This window comes from Tamandua tetradactyla, chromosome 2 (assembly GCF_023851605.1).
Source record: "Tamandua tetradactyla isolate mTamTet1 chromosome 2, mTamTet1.pri, whole genome shotgun sequence".
In the NCBI taxonomy this organism is placed as follows: domain Eukaryota; kingdom Metazoa; phylum Chordata; class Mammalia; order Pilosa; family Myrmecophagidae; genus Tamandua; species Tamandua tetradactyla.
In genome coordinates this window covers 44,848,120-44,866,928 of record NC_135328.1, presented here as the reverse complement: position 1 = coordinate 44,866,928, position 18,809 = coordinate 44,848,120, and the positions used below count along the sequence as shown (strand labels likewise).

Genomic DNA, 18,809 nt, shown 5'->3' with positions numbered 1-18,809 from the left:
TTCTTTCACTTTTGATCTACTTGTACCTTTGTGTCTAAGATGAGTCTCTTGTAACCAGCATACAGCTGGACTATATATCTTAATCCATTCTCCCAATCTATATCTTTTAATTGAAAAGTTTAGTCTGTTAACATTCAAAGTTACTCCTGAAAAGGTGTTTCTTGATTCTATCATCTTATGTTTTTTATTTTATTTGTCAGATTATATCTTCTTTTCCCTTTTTCTCTTTGTATTATTTAAATCACCCTTAGTGGTACTCTTCAATTCTGTGCCCTTCTCTCTCTCTCCTGTCTTTTTCTTCAGCCGGCAGAACTCCTTTTACTATCTTGTTGACAAATTCTTCAGGACTTCTTTGTCTGTGAAAGCTTTAATCTCTCCCTCAATTTTTTTACTTTTATTTTTATTTTTATGTTTATTTTTTTATTTAATTTTTTTAAATAACAAAAAAACACCAAATAAACACAAACATTTCTATTTTGGTCATTCTGTTCTACATATATAATCAGTAATTCACAATATCATCATGTAGTTGCATATTCATCATCATGATAATTTCTTGGAACATTCGCTTCTATTCAGAAAAAGAAATAAAATGAAAACAGGAAAAAAAAATTATACATACCATACCCCTTATCCCTCCCTTTCACTGATCACTAGCATTTCAATTTAAGTTTATTTTAACATTTGTTCCCTCTATTACTTATTTTTATTCTATATGTACTACTCGTTTGTTGACAAGGTAAATAAAAGGAACATCAGACAAGGTTTTCACAATCACACAGTTACACTGTGAAAGCTATATCATTATACAATCATCTTCAAGAAACATGGCTACTGGAATACAGCTCTACATTTTCAGGCAGTCCCCTCCAGCCTCTCCATTACATCTTGACTAACAAGATGATATCTACTTAATGCATAAGAATAACCTCCAGGATAACTCTCAAGTCTTTTTGGAATCTCTCAGCCACTGACACTTTGTCTCATTTCACTCTTTCCCCTTTTGGTTGAGAAGGTTTTCTCAATCCCTTCATGCTGAGTCTCAGCTCATTCTAGGGTTTTTCTCAATCCCTTGATGCTGAGTGTCAGCTCATTCTAGGATTTCTGTCCCATGTTGCTAGGAAGGTTCACACCCCTGGGAGTCATGTCCCATGTAGACAGGGGGAGGGTGGTGAGTTTGCTTGTTGTGTTGGCTGGAGAGAGGAGCCACATCTGAGCAACAAAAGAGGTTCTCTTGGGGGTAACTCTTAGGCCTAATTTTAAGTAGGCTCGACCTATCTTTTGTGGGTTAAGTTTCATATGAACAAACCTCAAGACTTCTCCCTCAATTTTGAATGACAATTTGGCTGGGTACAGAATTCTTGGCTGGAAGTCTTTATCTTTCAGGGTCTTGAATAGATCACACCATTGCCTTCTCGCCTCCAGGGTGCTAGCTGAGTAGTCTGAACTTCAGTCAAATTTGGTTTCCCTTGTATGTAGTAGATTGTTTTTCTCTTGCTGCTTTCAGCAATTTCTGCTTCTCTTCAACATTTGACAGACTGATCAGTATGTGCCTTGGGGAAGGCCTATTTGGACTTATTCTGTTTGGAGTTTGTCTGGTTTCTATGACTTGTATATTTATGTCTTTCATGAGGGTTGGGAATTTCTCCCCTCTTATATCCTCAATTACTCTCCCTAGCCCTTTACTCCTCTCTTCTCCTGAGACACCAATTATTCATATTATTTGTGCACTTTTTTTGTCTGCCATTTCCTTGAGATCCAATTCAGTTTCTTTCATCTTTTTTGTATTTTTTTTTTTTTTTAACATGGGCAGGCACCAGGAATCGAACCCAGGTCCTCTGGCATGGCAGGCAAGCATCCTTGCCTGCTGAGCCACCGTGGCCCTTTTTCGTATTTTTTTTGTTTTGAGTTTTCAAAGTCAATTATCCTATCCTCTATATCACTTATTCTTTCTTCCATCTCTTCAAATCTGGTGTTGTGTACCTTAAATGTTTTTTATTTGATCAACAGATTCTTTAATCTCTGTGATATCCACTATTTCTCTATTTATTCTTTCAATTCCTCTTTATGCTCTTCTGCTGTCTTCTTGAACTCCTTTATGTCATTTGTAATCCCACTTATTTTATTAAATAGTGTTATATGAGCATCTTTGATTAGTTGTTTCAACGTCTATGTCTTCTCTGGTGTTTTAATATGGTCATTAGGCAGGGCTTATCTGTCTGCATTGTGATATGCTTAGTGATCTTCTGCTGTCTTCGTGGCATGTAAATATCTTGATTTACTTTGGGAGCTGATTTCTTTCAGCAATCTAAGGCCTTGTATTTACAGGATGGTTGTATAGCAGGGAGCAGGGCATAGGGTGGGGCACTCAGTACAGTGATTTGTTTCAGGGCAGGTTGGGGATGTTATGCTGGTGCTTGTGAATATGGGTGCCCAGCGGCCAGGGAGGATGTAGCTGTGCGGGTGCACTGGTCTGGGGGGCGTAACTGTGGTATGCGCTGGTCTAAGGCACGGGGTTCTTTGTGCGCCTGTGTAGAGCTGTGGCAGCAGGTCGGCATTATGCCTTTGTGGACTGGGGTCAGATGTGACCCAGCTACACAGGTCAGCACTTTCTCAGAGCTGGAAGTGTGGCTGATGGCTGTGCACATGCACGGTTCTAGGACTGCTGTAAAGTGTAGTTCCCAGGGCTGAATGATGTGACTGTGGGTCCGTGTGCATGCATGGGCCTGGGAGTGTTGTAAACAGACGTGCAGAGTTCAGGCAGGGTGGAGTGAGGCTGTGTGACACTATGGGCAGTGGGACTGGGGCATGGGTAGCCTAGGTATGGAGGTTAGTGCCCGCAGCCTTTATGTGCTGGCAACAGCCTACAGGGAATAGTGAGGGGGAGGCAGTGCACAGAAGGGCTGCAGGAGTGGTGGGCTGGACTGCACTTGGGGTGGGGGTGTGAGGGAGGTACATGCATTGGGGGTTGGTGGGGTGGGGGTGCCTGGAGCACAGGGAATGGGAACGGGTGACGGGTTTCGGGTGCATAGGCTGTGGGGTGAGTTGCTGGTCACAGGGCTGTGCTGGTGAGGGTAGGGGACCCAAGGAACGTAGCCTGGCTTACTTTCTGGTCCCTGGCTCCCGTCAATGCACTCCCATGGGCTCCGTGCCTCCATGCCAGGTTCTAGCTTTCTGCCTCTCAGTTCCTCAGCCTCTGGAACCAGCGCTGCCCCACGCGGTGTAGAAGGCTCTCCTAGGTCAACCGCACTCCTGAATAGCAGCCTCAGCCTCCCTCCTGTCCCTTCTCTCAGTTTTCCGTGAGGCAGGGCTAATCTCAAGCTACTCTTTCTGGTCATCTTCCTAGAAGTCCAGGTGAACTGATTTTTAACAATGGTGCCTGGTATATTTAATTGGGAAAAGAATGGCCTCTACTCAAAGGGTGTTGAGAAAACTGGATATGTACTTGCAAAAAAAGGGAAAATTGACCACTAAAATCACCAAATACAAAAAAACTAAACTAAATGGATTGAAGACCAAAAACCAAACTGAATGGATCAAAAACTAAACTAAATGGATCAAAGTACTAATGCAACTCTACAAGAACAAAAAAAAAAAAGAGAAGGACTTGGACACTTCTCCAAAGAACATACACAAATGCTCAAGAAGCACATGAAATGATGCACAAAATTATTAGTCATCTGGGAAATGTTAGTCAAAAGACATTGAGCTATCACTTCACACTCACTAAGATGGCTATTATAAAAAAAACTGTGGGTGAGAGCACAGAGAAAAAAGGAACTTTATTCAATTCTGCTGACATTGTAAAATGGTGCAGCCACTGTGGAAATCAATTTGACAGTTCCTCAGAAAGTTGAAAATAGAACACCTTATACCCCAGCAATCCCATTTCTCAATATATACCCAAAACAATTGAAAGCAGGGTCTCAAACAGATATTTGCACACCAATGTTAACAACAGCATTATTCATAACAAAAGGTGGAAAAAGGAATGAAAAGATAAATAATATGCACTATATACACACAATGGAATATTATTCACCCCTAGAAAAAAATGAAGTCGTGATGCATGCTATAACATGGACAAACCTTGAAACTCTGTGTTGAGTGAAATAAGCCAGACACAAAAAGACAAATACGGTATAATTTTACTTGTATGAAATACCCAGAAGAAGCAAATTCCATACAGACAGAGAACAGATTATAAGTCAAAGTTATTAGGGAAGGACAGAGGGAGTTTTTGCTTAATAGCTGCACAGTTTGTTTAAGGTGATGAAAAAAACTGAAGTATAAGATATTAGAAATGGTAGCATAATATTGTGAATATACTTACTACTGAATTCTACAGTTGAAAGTGGATAAAATGGGAAATAGTGAGATGGATATATGTTAACAAAATAAAAAGTTTTAAACAAAGTAAGACAATTAATGAAACCAAAGAACAAATAAACATTAAAAAATACAACAAAGATAATAAGCTACCATATATATGTATAAAAGAACAAACCGAGAGGACGCACACCTCACATTTTCAAAACTTACTACAAAGCTACAATAATCAAACCAAGGTAGTAGGGCTGTAAGGACAGACATATAGACCAATGGGATAGAACTGGGAGTCTAGAAATGAACCCATACTTCTAAGGCCAATTGATTTTTGTTGGATACAAAGCCCGTTCAATAGGAAAAGAATAATCCCTTCAATAAGTGGTGCCGGCTAAACTGGATTTCTATATGCAAAAGAATGAACTTGGATCCCTAACTGAAAAATATAAAAATTAAGTCAAAATGGATTAATAAACTCAATATAAGAGCAATAATCGTAACCCTTAGATGAAAATACAGGGGTAATTCTTCATGATCTTGGATTTGGCAATGGATTTTTAGTTATGACACCAAATATATGAACAACAAAGAAAAAAATAGGATTTTATCATATCAAAACATTCTGAGCATCAAACATTACCAGGAAGATAAAAATACAACTTACAGAACACAAGAAAGTATCTGAAAATCATGTATTTGATAAAGGTTTAATATGCAGAATATATAAAAAACTGCTACAACTCAACCACAAAAAGACAAACAACCCAAATTAAAAATGGGCAAGGAGCTGATCAGACATTTCTCCAAAGAACATAGACAAATGACCAGTAAGCATATGAGAAGATGCTCAACATCATTCCTATTGGCTAATAGGAAAATGCAACTGAAAACAACATTGAGAAACTAATTTCCACCCACTAGGAAAGTCATTATTTTAAAAATAGAAAATAACAAGTACTGGGCAGGCCACAGTGGCTCAGCAGGTAAGAGTGCTTGCCTGCCATGCCTGAGGACCTGGGTTCAATTCCCAGTGCCTGCCCATGTAAAAAAAAAAAAAAAAAAAAAATAACAAGTACTGGCAAGTATCAAAGAAACTGGAAATCTACCATGCAGGTTTGAATGTGAACTGGCACAATTCCTGTGGAAAAGAGTTTGGCGATTCCTCAAATAGTTAAACACAGAATTACCATATGATCTTGCAATCCCACTTCTAGGTATACATCCAAAAGAAATGAAAACAAAGACTCAGATTGCTGTCATGCTAATGTTTATAGCAGTATTATTCACAATAGTCAAAACACCCAAGTGTCCTTCAACAAACGAATGGATAAACAAAATATGGTATATAAAAATGATGGGATATTAATTAGCTGTGAAAGGGATGAAGTTCCTATACAAGCGACAACATGAATGGACTTTGAAAATGTTAGGCTAAGTGAAATGAACCACACACAAAAAGACAAACGTTTTATGATTCCACTTATATGAAATATCTAGAATAGGCAAATTCAGAAAGACAGAAAGTAGACTAGAGGCTAACAGGTCTGGACAAATGGGGAGTTTTTGCTAAATGGGCACAGAGCATCTGTATGGAGTGATGAGAAAGTTTTGGAAATCATTATGAATGAAACTAATGCCACAGAACCACACAATTTAAAATGGATAAAATGCAAACTGTATGTTCATTTGTTTTACCTCAATTAAATAAAAAATTGAAAAATAAATTAATGGATCCAGAGATCATGGGATGACACGTTTAAAGATGAAGGACTTACATACCCAAATTTAAATAAAGATAACTGTCAAGTAAGAATCCTACATCCAGTGAAATTTCCTACAGGAATGAAGGCAAAATAAAGACATTTTCAGATAAAGAAGAAAGTATGTCTTCAGCAGATGTGCACTAAAAGAAGCATTAAAAGAAATTTAGGCAGGAGGTAAATGACAGGTGAAAAAGTAGTATCTTCAGAAAGAAATGAAGAGAAAAAAATGTTAAACAGATGGGTAAATACAAAAAATATTATCTCCTCTTAATATAGTTAAGATACATACCTTGGAATAAATGATCAATCAACCCCATAAGTGATTTCTCCTTTGTTATTTTGCCCCCCCCATAGTTATAGAAAAGTATAGTACCTGTTTTAGTTTCAAAAAAAAGTTTTCAGTAGTACTACGTTTGCTGAATGGCCAGAATAATCTTTCATTTGGTGAGCACACACGGACTTTTGTCTCTAGGAGAAATCGAACAGGTTCCTGTACTTCTGTTATTACCAAATCAACAGCTGTAGTCATAAACATCACTTTATCTGTAGAGAGAGTAGAGAAGCAAGTAATAAGATACAAATATATTTATTCTTATGATCAATGTAAAAGTCATTACTTTTATTACAAACTTTTACAATATCTTAAAGTAAACTGTCAAGTAAATAAAAATCCAAAATAATAAGACAAACAGCTGTTTTGAGAAAAAAAATTGCATTGCGAATTCTTTCCATGGGTAGTCTCGGTGAAAGGGAATTGGTTAGTGACAGTGATAAACACTTTAAATCTTATGAAATGTACTGTCAGATTATTTTCCAAAAGTGGTATGTGGCTTCTTTATGCCAATCTCATCAACTATGGGAATTCTCAACCTTTAAAATCTTGGTAAAAATAACATCACACTTTATCATGAAGCTTATGTATGTAGTGGAGAAGCCTAGCCTACCTATAGGTATGCCTAAGAGTTACTTCTGGAGGATCTCTTTGGTTGCTCAGATGTGGCCTCTCTCTCTAAGCTCAACTCTGCAAGTGAAATTACTGCCTACCCCTTACGTTGGACATGACATGAAGGTGAAAATTTTCCTAGCAGTGTGGTAGATGACTTCCAGGGATGAGCTGGCTCCTGGCACCATGGGATCAACAATGCCATCCTGATCAAAAGGGGTAAATGAAGTGTAACAAATAAGGTATCAGTGGCTGAGAGAGCTCAAATAGAGTAGAAAGGCTACTCTGGAGGTCACTCATAAGCACACTTCAGTTAGACATTCCTCCCTATAACTTGCCAAACCCCAACCAAAACCATTCCTGCCAATTCTAAAGAACATCTAGGGTATCATGTAAAATTCCACAAAGGTTCCACGCACTTGGGGCAACTTTCTAGAAACCTACAATCTCGAAATGGGTCCCTGGACCAGGTAAGATATGAAATGCAGAGGGCACTGTCTCTCCAGAACACCAACTAGCTTCATCCCCTATCCCATATTATTTACTGACAGCCCCTTACAACATGAAAAGTTAGAATGGGCATAGCCCAAAGACCCCCAAAGAACAGGAGAAAGTTCAAAGGTGACAGTTGAGTTATACAGAGAAGATAGGGTTTAACAAACGAGTATGAAGGCTGAATCATTATATTGATATTTATTTTAGTCTCCAGTATCTTACAGCAGCTAGAAGTAAACATAACATTTTTTAATTGTAACCCATATCAGAACTCTGAAATCTGCTCTACAACTAATTGTTGTGATGCGCTTTCAAATTTATTGCTTTTTTGTATACATGTAATTTTTCACAAAAAGGAAAAAAAATGTATTTCTTACAGCCTCCAGTGTTTTGGAGCAGCTAGAAGGAAAAAACCTGAAATAGTGGAATGGTAATTCACAACAAAGCCCAAAATATGTTCTATAACTACTTGTTAAAGCACACTTTGAAAATCATTGGTTTTCCTTCTTTTCGTTATACATATGCTATATTTAACAGTAAAAAATATTTTAGAAATTAAAAAAAGTAGTAGAAAGATCAAAGTTGATGGGGGTGTTATACAGAGAAAGTAGGGTTTAATAAATGAGCATGACTGCTAAATCACTATATTGATATTTCTTTTAGTCTCCAGTATGTCAGAACAGCTAGATGTAAAAACCTAAAATTGTGGAACTGTAACCCGTATCAACCCTGAAATCTGTCCTAAAACTAATTGTTGGTATGTACTTTGAAATTTATTGCTTTTTTGTATACATGTTGTTTTTCACAAAAAGGAAAAGGTCAACTGTGATGAAAGACGCAGTTATATGATGATATTGTGAACCAATGATTGAACACTTCGGATGATTACATGGTACATGAATATATAATATATATCAATTAAAAAATAAATTAAAAAAAAGAGAAAAGTAGTAGGTGGAGTTATAAAAGAGAAGATGGGATTTTAACAAATATATCAATATATTGACATTTCTGTGACTTTCCAGTGTCTTGGAGAAGTCAGAAGGAAAAACCTAAAATCGTAGAACTGTTACCCATACCAAACTCTGAAATCTGTTCTCTAATTGTTGCGGTGTGCTTTGAAATTTATTGCTTTTTTGTATATAAGTTATTCTTCACAATTAAAAAAAAAAGATATCATACTTTAAACTTTTCAATTACCACCAACACTAATTTTCTCTCATATCTATTAATCACTTCTATGAACTATTTATTTATATCCTTTATGCATTTATTTCATGTGGTAGACCTGAATTATATACCTAAATTTAGACATGTTCTTAATCTTAGCCCACAATCTTGCAGATGTGAACCCGTTACAAATAAGACCTCTTGAAGACGTTATTTTTATTTAAGATGATGCCCAACTGAATAAAAGTAGGCCTTAATCTGGATTACTGGAGGCCTTATAAAGAGAAAGTCCTAGGGAGGAGTGAGAAGCAGGAAATTCAGTGGAAACCCAAAGAGAAAAAAGAGAGGACACCGTGATGCAGTAAGAAAGTCAAAGAAGACAAAGGATTGTCGGCAAGCCTCTAGCAGAACATTACCAACCTCAGGAGGAAGCAAGCCTTCTAGTCTCTGAAATTGTGAGACAATCAATTCTCCTTGTTTAAACCAACACACTGTTCAGTATTTGCCATAGCAGCCCAGCAAACTAAAGGCATCTATAGTGCTATTGATAAGAAAAAATGAAGGACAAAAAAATAAATGCTCAATAACAGCATTAGTTAATCAAAAGTTGCATTTGCAGGTTGGAATATTATGCAGCATTAAAAGACAAACAGGAAAGTATGAAATACTTTGAAAAAACTTGTTTATACATAGAATAACTGAAAAGCTACACAAGAAACTGGTAACAGAGTACCCTTCGGGGAGGTACCCTGGGGACTATGATAGACTTACTTTTCCCTATGCACCTTTTTGTACTCTGTGAATTTTTAACTGTGTGTATGCATTACATCTCCACAAAAATAGTTAAATTTAGATGTCTATAAATAAATAAGAAAATAAATGGAAAGAAAGAAAAAGGAGAAAGGAAAACAGAAGAGGAGGAAGGAAGGAAAAATTAATTGGGAAAAATGATACTTTTTTTTAAAGGTCAAATTTAATTAAAAAACACAAAGGTATATTCAAATTCTTTGGTTTTATCAAAATTTGGCAAACACTGAATATTAGTTTAACAAGTATGGGTCCTAAAGTATGGGTATCTTCTTGAAACTAAAAATCTCTGTTATGATATCATGCAATGCATGATGTCAACAACCTGAATATTATTATGGAAAACAAATAACACAGTTATATGAGTGATCACCTTTAGGAGTTTCTTCATTTACAACTTGAAAATGTGGGGATTTTGGATTCCAGCTCCCAGTAATAACATAGGACTTTCCATCTGAACTTTTGCCCATAGATTCCTAAAGAAGAATAAAAACAAACCTTGAGTGAAAATTAGTCAGCAACCGTTAATTTCCAGTTTGCTGCCTATAAAAAATACAATTGCAGGAATTAAGATAAGAATATGAAAAAGGTCAGATTTTTTTTAAAGTAGTTCTTCATGTGAATGATTACAGTTAAAATTAAAGTTGTGCCAATTATTTGTGCAATTCTCTCCAAAAGTTTTAGGTTAAAGTGAATTTTTATAGATCAAATAAAGTTGTAAAAAATGTTAGAAAAATTCTCTACCTAAATCTAATGCTGAATTATTCTGTCAAGTGAATAATTACCGCGTAATTTTACACTTCTGCAATAAAGATTTTCATATAATAGCAATAATACTAAGCACATCACGGTTTGCAAAGAATTCCCTCATAAAATTTCATCTCTGTTCCCAAGTCAACCCTATATGATAGATAAACAAGAATTATTATTACCACTATACAGTCAAGAAACCAGTCTGAGACTAAGTAGTTACTTATCCTTTATAATCATATTTTTATAATAGATTCAGACAAGATAAAGTAAACAAACTTTAATGAGATAACAGTATACAACTTTTCATTAAAAAATAAAAAAAAATCCTTACCAAATCTAACAAGTGCATGTCACTATTTCGTACATCTTTTCCTGGGCTAAGGAGAAGACCAAAACACCTGTAAAATGAGAACTAACATTAATTTGGAAAAAACGTAACATAAAAGAATGTGCAATTAGATAACTTAAAAAATCTTACTGCTAAAAAAAAAGAACACATTAGAATTCAATAAACTAGTGCTGCCAAAATTATAATTTTTATAACAATAATTTTTGTAATTTTTACCTTATAATAATTGGGATCACTTCTTGGCTTTTTGGCTAAGGTCAAGAATAGTACAGTAATTGAGATAAGAACATTTCAACTTCACATAGCTGAAGTTAGCACAGTTGCTGAGGATTTATAGGAGCTATTTCAAAATGGATGAAGCAATTATCCCCTCATCAACCCAAGTGTTCCCTAGGGAACAAAACACATTGCAAATTCTTTATTGAATACAGTACTCCATTTGATAAAAATCAAAACTGATACTTACATCCTCAACTAATCTTCCTATCCCTTTACTCTTCTCCTCTGGGACACCAACGATTCTCCTATTTGTGCACTTTGTTTTGTTCATCATTTCCCTGAGATCCAATTCAAATTTTTCCATCTTTTTTTGTGATCTGCTGCTTTGAGTGTTCGAAATCACTTGCCTTGTCTTCTAGTTTGCTTATTCTTACTTCTGTTTCTAATAATTGTTATTTTCTTGATTCTTTTAAATGCTTCCTTATCGTTGGCACTAGTCATTTTTTTTAGTAAAATATCATATGAAAAAAAACCTGATAGTCAAGCTTTCTTTAATAAGAAGACTTACCTTTCAATGGCCAGTTCTTTATTAGTTGTTTGCTGCACATAGATGACAATTTTCTTATCAATTCCTTGGCGCAATTTAAAACATTGTCTGTCCTTATCCTTGGGGACGGCACTGTAGAGCAAGAGGTTTCATTAATTTTGCATAGTATTTCCTTATTAAATATACTGGAACACTTTCATTAAACAAAGACCTCAAATATCTGATTCTTAGCTGTGCCTGGTTTTCAAGTAATTTTAAAAAAAGAGAAAAAATCTTTTTTGCCTCCTTACAGGAAAATACTGAGTAAATTATCTCACTGCATGCTTTAATCCATTAAAGGCTTATAAAACTTAGAAAAAAAACACTCTTATGCCTCCTTAAATGTGCTTTAGCTTCCTCTTTTGTTGCTACAAAAATTAAGTTAGATATTTGTAAAGCACCTAGCAGGATGTAGCATATGGGCACTCAAAAGAAAAACGTTAGTTCCTTTTCCTTTATATTTGGTCAGTGGTGTTTACAAATACATCATTATTGCCACACTTACATATATAATTAAGAAAAAGATAATCACAGATTCTCTGAATTTCAACACAAGGTGCCTTTAAAACTAAGGATGAAGAAGATATGCTAACATTTCCTTCAATGTGATAATCTTAAAAACCTGTGTAATAATTATGGAAATAATATTAATGATATATTTTATACCTTAATAAAAAGGTCAAAAATATTCTTAAAATGCCAGTTTACCAAAATAATGCTATCTCCCACAAAGCACTTTCTCTAGATTCTTTTTCAATGAAAGCATCTGCCTATGGCAATTAGTCAATATGCTAAAAATCTAATTTGTGTCTTATTTCTGTGCAACTTTAGGATAATGCAACAGAATCAATAGTATATACTATAAATAGTCTCATAAGAACTCTGAGTACCTACTAAAAAAGTGGTTCTGAAGATATAACATTAAAAAATGTAAAGCCCATCAGCAGTTACAGCCAAGAATATTTTATAACACTTCGATGAGAAAATCAAAGAATCTCAGCACAGTAGTCTAGAAATGGCAAACACTTGCAAGGAAAACTTTTTGCATACCAATATGTTAAATATTTGTGGCTGACATAATGATGATGAGAAAAATGGTTCTCAATTCTCAACATAACTAATTATAGAAACACTGGTTCTCTATGTTCCGTGGATGTTAAAGCATAAAAAAATATAATGTCATCTCTTAGCAGCATCTAAAATAACAACAATGGATATAAAATGTCCTTGGTGTCCTGAGTCTGAAGGGCAAGGAAAAGTTACATTAACAGGAATCAGAGTGGAAAGACATTCACTGCATGTCAGAGGAACTAGATTATATTTATGATTCTGTTAAAATTTCAATCAATAGATCCAACAAAGTAATCTAACATTTAATTCCCATTGTATTCATTAAGAAAGATTAAGCACTAAATTTTGCTTCCCTGGGTTTATAATATATAAAATAGGGACAATAAAAATTACCCTTCCGATCTCATAGGGTTGCTTGGTACAGTAAAGAGAAAAAAAAAACTTTGAATGGTATGCTCTGAATGGCATATAAAGGAAAATTCCACCATTTCATTTCCAAGGGCTAAACTGACAGCCAGGGTTCTAATTATAATAATGTAAGTATTACACTTTCTCAGGAATCAAAAGAGAAGTGTCACTGCCTCCCACAGTACTCTATACTTACGTTACACTAAAACTATAATCTGTCTTTTACTGTGGTTAGCATCTCTTGGATAGAAAGATCAAAGGTGATGGTGGAGTTATACAGAGAAGATAGGTTTTAACAAATGAATATGATTACTAAATCATTAAATTGTTATCTTTTTTTAGTCTCCAGTATCTCAGAGTAGCTAGAAGTAAAACCCTAAAATTGTAGAATTGTAATCCATGCCAAACTCTGAAATACGTTCTACAAATAACTGTGGAGCGGCTTTGAAATGTTTTTTTGTATATACCTTGTTTCTCACAAAAAAGAAAAAAGTTGATTGTGATGAAAAAAAAAATGTATGCTTTCTAGCATAAATATTCTACTGTATTCTGGAGTAGCTAGAAGGAAAAATCTGAGAGGATCATATGGAAGCCCATAACAAACTCTGGGATCTGTCCTATAACTACTTGTTGAAGAGTGCTTTGAAAACTACTGCTTTATATTATACGATAAAAAAGTTAAAAAAAAAATCTCTTAGATAGGTGTAAGTCTTATGCATATACTAACATTTTAACCATTCTATTATGTTCAATATTTAATATATTCCCACTTTTTAATTTTGCTATTATATGTAGTGTTAAGAAAAAAAATTTTGTTGATAACTCTTTGGGCCCCTCGATGATTTCTGTAGTTAAATTCTGAGACATGTATATAATTACCGGATAAAATAACTGCATTTGACAAGAAGTTTAAATATGACACATGAATTCGTATTTTTCAAAGACTTCAGCAGTTTATTAGGTTAACACAACACCATTTTTTACTACAAAATGAAAATTCAGTAAAACCCCATACCAAAAAGAGAAAAAAGCCATAACAAATGTGAAATCAAATCTGGCCAGCTAGAAATTTTCTGTAAAACCATTTCCTAGGTATTCAGGTGAATGGAACAGGCATGTTTGGGACTATTCTACCTTAAGTATGCCTGATCTCAGAGGGGAGAAGTTACCCTACTGCATCTGTTTTGAGAGATTTTAGAAATCTTTCATATTAATAATTGGAATTTATAGACAACACCTATATAAAAATCTTCAGTTAAAGAAACAAAAGACAGCTTTTAAAAAAAATAGCTTTAAGAACATTATTTTGTTTTGTTTAAAAAAGAAAAAATTAATAAGTTTACAGTTCATAATTTCCACTTCCCAGTAAAGGAATGCACACTGAAGTACTATCTCAGTGTTGCTGTAAAAACAGAAATATGCCTAAGGAGTAAGCACAGTATCTCACATTTAAGTGCTCTAACCAAAGTTTAAGTTGTACTGTACACTAAATTAGCCACCAGATGGCAGGATAATTCCAAAATCTTTAAAGGAAGATCAAGTATTACCAATTGTCCTAACACTACACTTTTTAATTGAAAAGGAAAGTATTAGAAATCATTCATATTTTGACACAGTTTCATTTCATCCACTGTATGAGGTAGTCATGGAGGAAAGAAACTTCTAAATAAAACCACTGATTTTTATCATCCCAAGAAACACTCATTTTGTGATTTGGCTATGGACAGAAAAAATGTCAGTCATCTTGAAACCACAAAATTTTAGGGTTAGAAAGGACCTTAGAGTCTAACCACTTCATTAAATAAATAAAGAGATTTTAGAAAAGGTTACACCATTAATAGCAGTGATAACAAACCTAAACTTTGATTTCTATTCCAGGATTCTTTCTACCATTCAAAGACATACTCTTTTACTTAAAAACCAAAACCAGTTTATTTCTAACCTTATTCGGAAGGTTACACTTCCAGCACAGATCTCATTTCCCCTCCTCTGATGTGTTCAGATAAATTTTTATTTTTTTTTGTATGCTGTATGGTGGGGGTCACATTTCATCCTTTTTCCATGTGAATATCCCCTTATTAAAGCACCATTTGTTGAATTTTTCTTTGTTTGTATGGGAAGTGCATGGGCTGGGAATCAAACCTGGGTCTCCCGCTGGCAGGTGAGAATTCTACCACTGAACTAACTACCCTGGCATATCCCAGATAAACTTTTAATAATAAAACTTGATTTCAAAAATCTTAAGCTTTTGAGGTTATTAAAACAAACCAACTAAACAAAAACAACAAAACAAATGTAGCTACAAGTCTGATTCACATTAGCAGGCAATTCCTTTGAAGTGGCCTAAAAGAACATGATAACATGTCAAAATTCACCATAAGAAAGGATTTTTAAATTCTTCAACTCTTGCCTCTGCAAATGTGCCTATTTTTCTTTATCACACTAAAAAAAAAACTACCAAAAAAGCAATAATTTTATAGTGTGAAAGTTATATAAGAACTAGTTTACCTTAAAACGCAGATAATTACCATGTTAATACAAATTCAAAGAAAAGAAATAATATATACATGCCCTACCTAAAATAACCTTTACCATCATCTTCTTTTATTTCTAAAGACACAGAAAAGGTAAAGATGTCACTGTCAGGAGTCTGGGGTGCAGCAGTGGCTGAAAGTGGAGTCTGCTTGGAAGAACGGCGGAAGGCAGTGGCAAAACTATAAAGAATTCGGCTTACCTAAAGTCAAATAACCAGACAAACAGGCTGTTATCACAAATATAAAATACTTTTACTAAAGCTGGAAGGTTTCCTTTTTTGTCACAGGATTGAGGACAGGGTGTTTACATCTTTCCCCCATATATTCCTTTATCTAATTTGTTACACCTACAAAGCAAGGCAATACTAAAAATGGCTAGAAAGAGAGTCTTTAAAAAGAGATGGTTGTAGACATTTGAAATTCAAATGAAAAATGATTAACAAAATTATCAGAAATTATCTGAACAAATTAATTCTGTAATCAAAATGGTCTTTAGTTTAACTCTAAACAAAAGGTTTGCAAATATGTTGTTGGAACCATGATGCCTATCTAATCCAATCAAAAAATAGGAAACTGGTCCCCTCTGATACACATAGCAAAAACAAAGTATTGGTTAACTAAACTTTTACTTTGTTTTATAATTAAGCCCAACAGGCTGGAATCACTGAATCACTAACCAGATAATTTCATTTGGTTTAGGAATAAGCATCATAAATACTAGTAAAGTTTCACGCCCAGGCAGTTTTCTCTTTAACACTTACAGCTTCTTGTATTTCACACCGGAAGACATGTATTCTAAAGAGCTCCGCATTATAATGACTTTCAGTGAAAGCAAAACAGTCACACTCAGGAGTTCCATCATGCCCTCTGACACAGAAGAGGATTTTGTAGATAGGGTAGTTTGCTATTTCACTGTTTGTCTGAGGATCTAACAGTCTGTTTAGAAAAAAAGAGATCAGAAGAATTTTTCTCATATAATGCTGATAAAAGCATAAATGGGATAAATATTTATACTCTTCGGCAATTTATCAAAACCAATAAAAATGGGCAAACTTTTGACCCAATAAATCTACTTCTAGGAATTTATTCGAATGAAATTTAAAAAAAGATATACAAAGGTTTAGCTAAAAAAAAACTATCAGAAAATTGTAAGTTAAGCACTCATACACCAGTGCCTTAAGAGCTTTATTAACATTTGCTATTACTAGTGCTTTTCTCCCCCCAAAAACCTAAACTGTTTAACAAAGGAAATTGGTATATTACATATAATCCATTCAGGTAGCCATTATATAAGGTTAAGATTTTTAGCTTTATTTATTGCTATTGAAAGAAGGTCACAATATAAAATTAAGAAAACACAACTGCAAGATGTTGACTCTTAAGAGTTGTATATTTATACACACATAAATAAATACATGTATATATGTATGCTATACACACACTGACGCAGACATAAATGCAAATACACAAAGAAGGTCGTGATAAAGATGTTAACAGTATCTACGAATGTGAGAGTAGATTTAAGAGTATTTTGTGACTCTGCTTGCTTGCATTTCCTGATTTTTCTGAAATTAGCATGTATCTTTTGTAACAGAAAAAAAAAGTTATTTTATGCTTAGCTCCATTCAGCTAATTAGCAATGCTATATTTAGTGGCTTGGTACGAATACCTGATTGGCTATTTTTAATTATTTTTATTAGTTGGAGCTAGTATAAATAATAAATAGCAAATTCAAGAGACTTCTCTGGGACTTAGTTTCCTCACCTTAAAAATTAAGGGACCCTCCCTGGTCCAGATAAGTTATAAAACCTAGACCAGCCTCTCCAGAGCATCAGATAGTTTCATCTCCCTAACCCATATTAGTGACTGACCCTTCCACTATCAAAAATTTAGAACTGCCATAGCCCAAACACCCCTAAAGAGAGGGATGGAAAGATCAAATGTGATGGTGGAGTTATACATAGAAGATAGGATTTAACAAATAAATATGAATGCTGAATCATTAAATTGAAATCTTTTAGTCTCCAGGTTAGAGCAGCTAGAAATAAAAACTTAAAATTGTGACACTGCAACCCATGTCAAAGTTTGAAATATGTTCTGCAATTAACTGTGGTGCTGTGCTTTGAAATTTATACTTTTTTGTATATATGTTATTGTTCACAAAAACAGAAGGAAAAAAAGTCGATTGTGATGATCAAAAAATATTTAAGCCCTTTAGCTTCCTATATTCTAGAGCAGCTAGAAGGAAAAATATGAGAGAACAGTATGGTAGCCCATGACAAAATCTGGTATCTGTCCTATAACCACTTATTGAAGAGTGCTTTGAAAACTACTGCTTTTTATTTCTTTGCTTTGTATATAGGTTACACAATAAAAAAAAAGTCAAAAAAAATTAAGGGCCCCTTTTTGTAGCATATAATCTAACTCAAACTGTCTGGATAGATCATTTAAACAATGTAAACACAGGGAACCTCCAATAAGAATAAGAGCCTTTAATCCTGTAATGCTTAACGTAATGCCTGGATATATCCTAAGTAGATAATCAAAAAGTATTGACAAAGTTCTTTGAGGGACTGGAGAAAAAACATGGAACTATTAAATTTTATCACCGGGAAAACCCCTGGTACTGTGACAAACATTAGGGACACCCAAATCAATAGGCCAAGCCCTTGATACTGAGGTTTGCTCTTGTGAAGCTTATGTATGTAGCCAAGAAGCTTAGCCTACCTATAGGTATGTCTAAAAGTTACTTCCAAAGAACCTCTTTCGTTGCTCAGATGTGGTCTCACTCTCTCTAAGCCCAACTCTGCAAGTGAATTCACTGCCTTCACCCCTACGTGGGACATGACATCCAGGGGTGAAAATCTCCCTAGTGGTGTGGGAGACGAGTCCCAGGGATGAGTCTGGCCCTGGCACGGTGGAATCATCAATACCGTCCTGACCAAAAAAGGGAAAAGAAGTGTATCAGTGGCTGAGAGAGTTCAAATAGATTCGAGAGGCTACTCTGGAGGTCACTCATATGGAAGCTTCAGTTCGACACTGCTACCTACCATAACTTGCCAAACCCTACCCAAACCATTCCTGCCAATACTAAAGAACACACAAGGCACTATATAAGATTCTACAAAGACTCCACGCACTAGGGTAACTTTCCAGAAACCTACAACCTCCAGAAGGGTCCCTGGACCAGATAAGTCCTGAAATGCAGAGGGGCCAGTCTTATCAGGACATTGACTAGTTTCATCTCCCTATACCATATTATCAACAGACCCTTCTAACATGGAAAAGATGAAGTAGGCATGGCCCAAATACCCTGGGGAGTGGGAAAAGGATCAAAAGAGATGGTAGAGTTTTAAAGAGAATGTAGGGTTTAACAAATGAGTGA

At 34.9% G+C, this 18,809-nt stretch overlaps 1 protein-coding gene across 7 annotated transcripts in view; it reads right to left on the bottom strand.

Annotated features, from left to right (window-relative positions):
* Positions 1-18,809, bottom strand: part of RABGAP1 (RAB GTPase activating protein 1) — a 241,405-nt gene that overhangs the window by 166,192 nt on the left and 56,404 nt on the right. For 5 of the 7 annotated variants that reach the window (XM_077144151.1, XM_077144178.1, XM_077144168.1 and 2 more), the window contains exons 5-10: positions 16,186-16,360; positions 15,467-15,624; positions 11,394-11,504; positions 10,589-10,655; positions 9,878-9,980; positions 6,463-6,632 (exon numbers count right to left, since the gene is read on the bottom strand). In XM_077144151.1, the coding sequence (XP_077000266.1) occupies positions 6,463-6,632; positions 9,878-9,980; positions 10,589-10,655; positions 11,394-11,504; positions 15,467-15,624; positions 16,186-16,360 (784 nt within the window). Of the gene's footprint in view, positions 1-6,462; positions 6,633-9,117; positions 9,229-9,877; positions 9,981-10,588; positions 10,656-11,393; positions 11,505-15,466; positions 15,625-16,185; positions 16,361-18,809 lie in introns of those variants that run through there. The other 2 variants (XM_077144188.1, XM_077144190.1) reach the window with 2 other exon arrangements.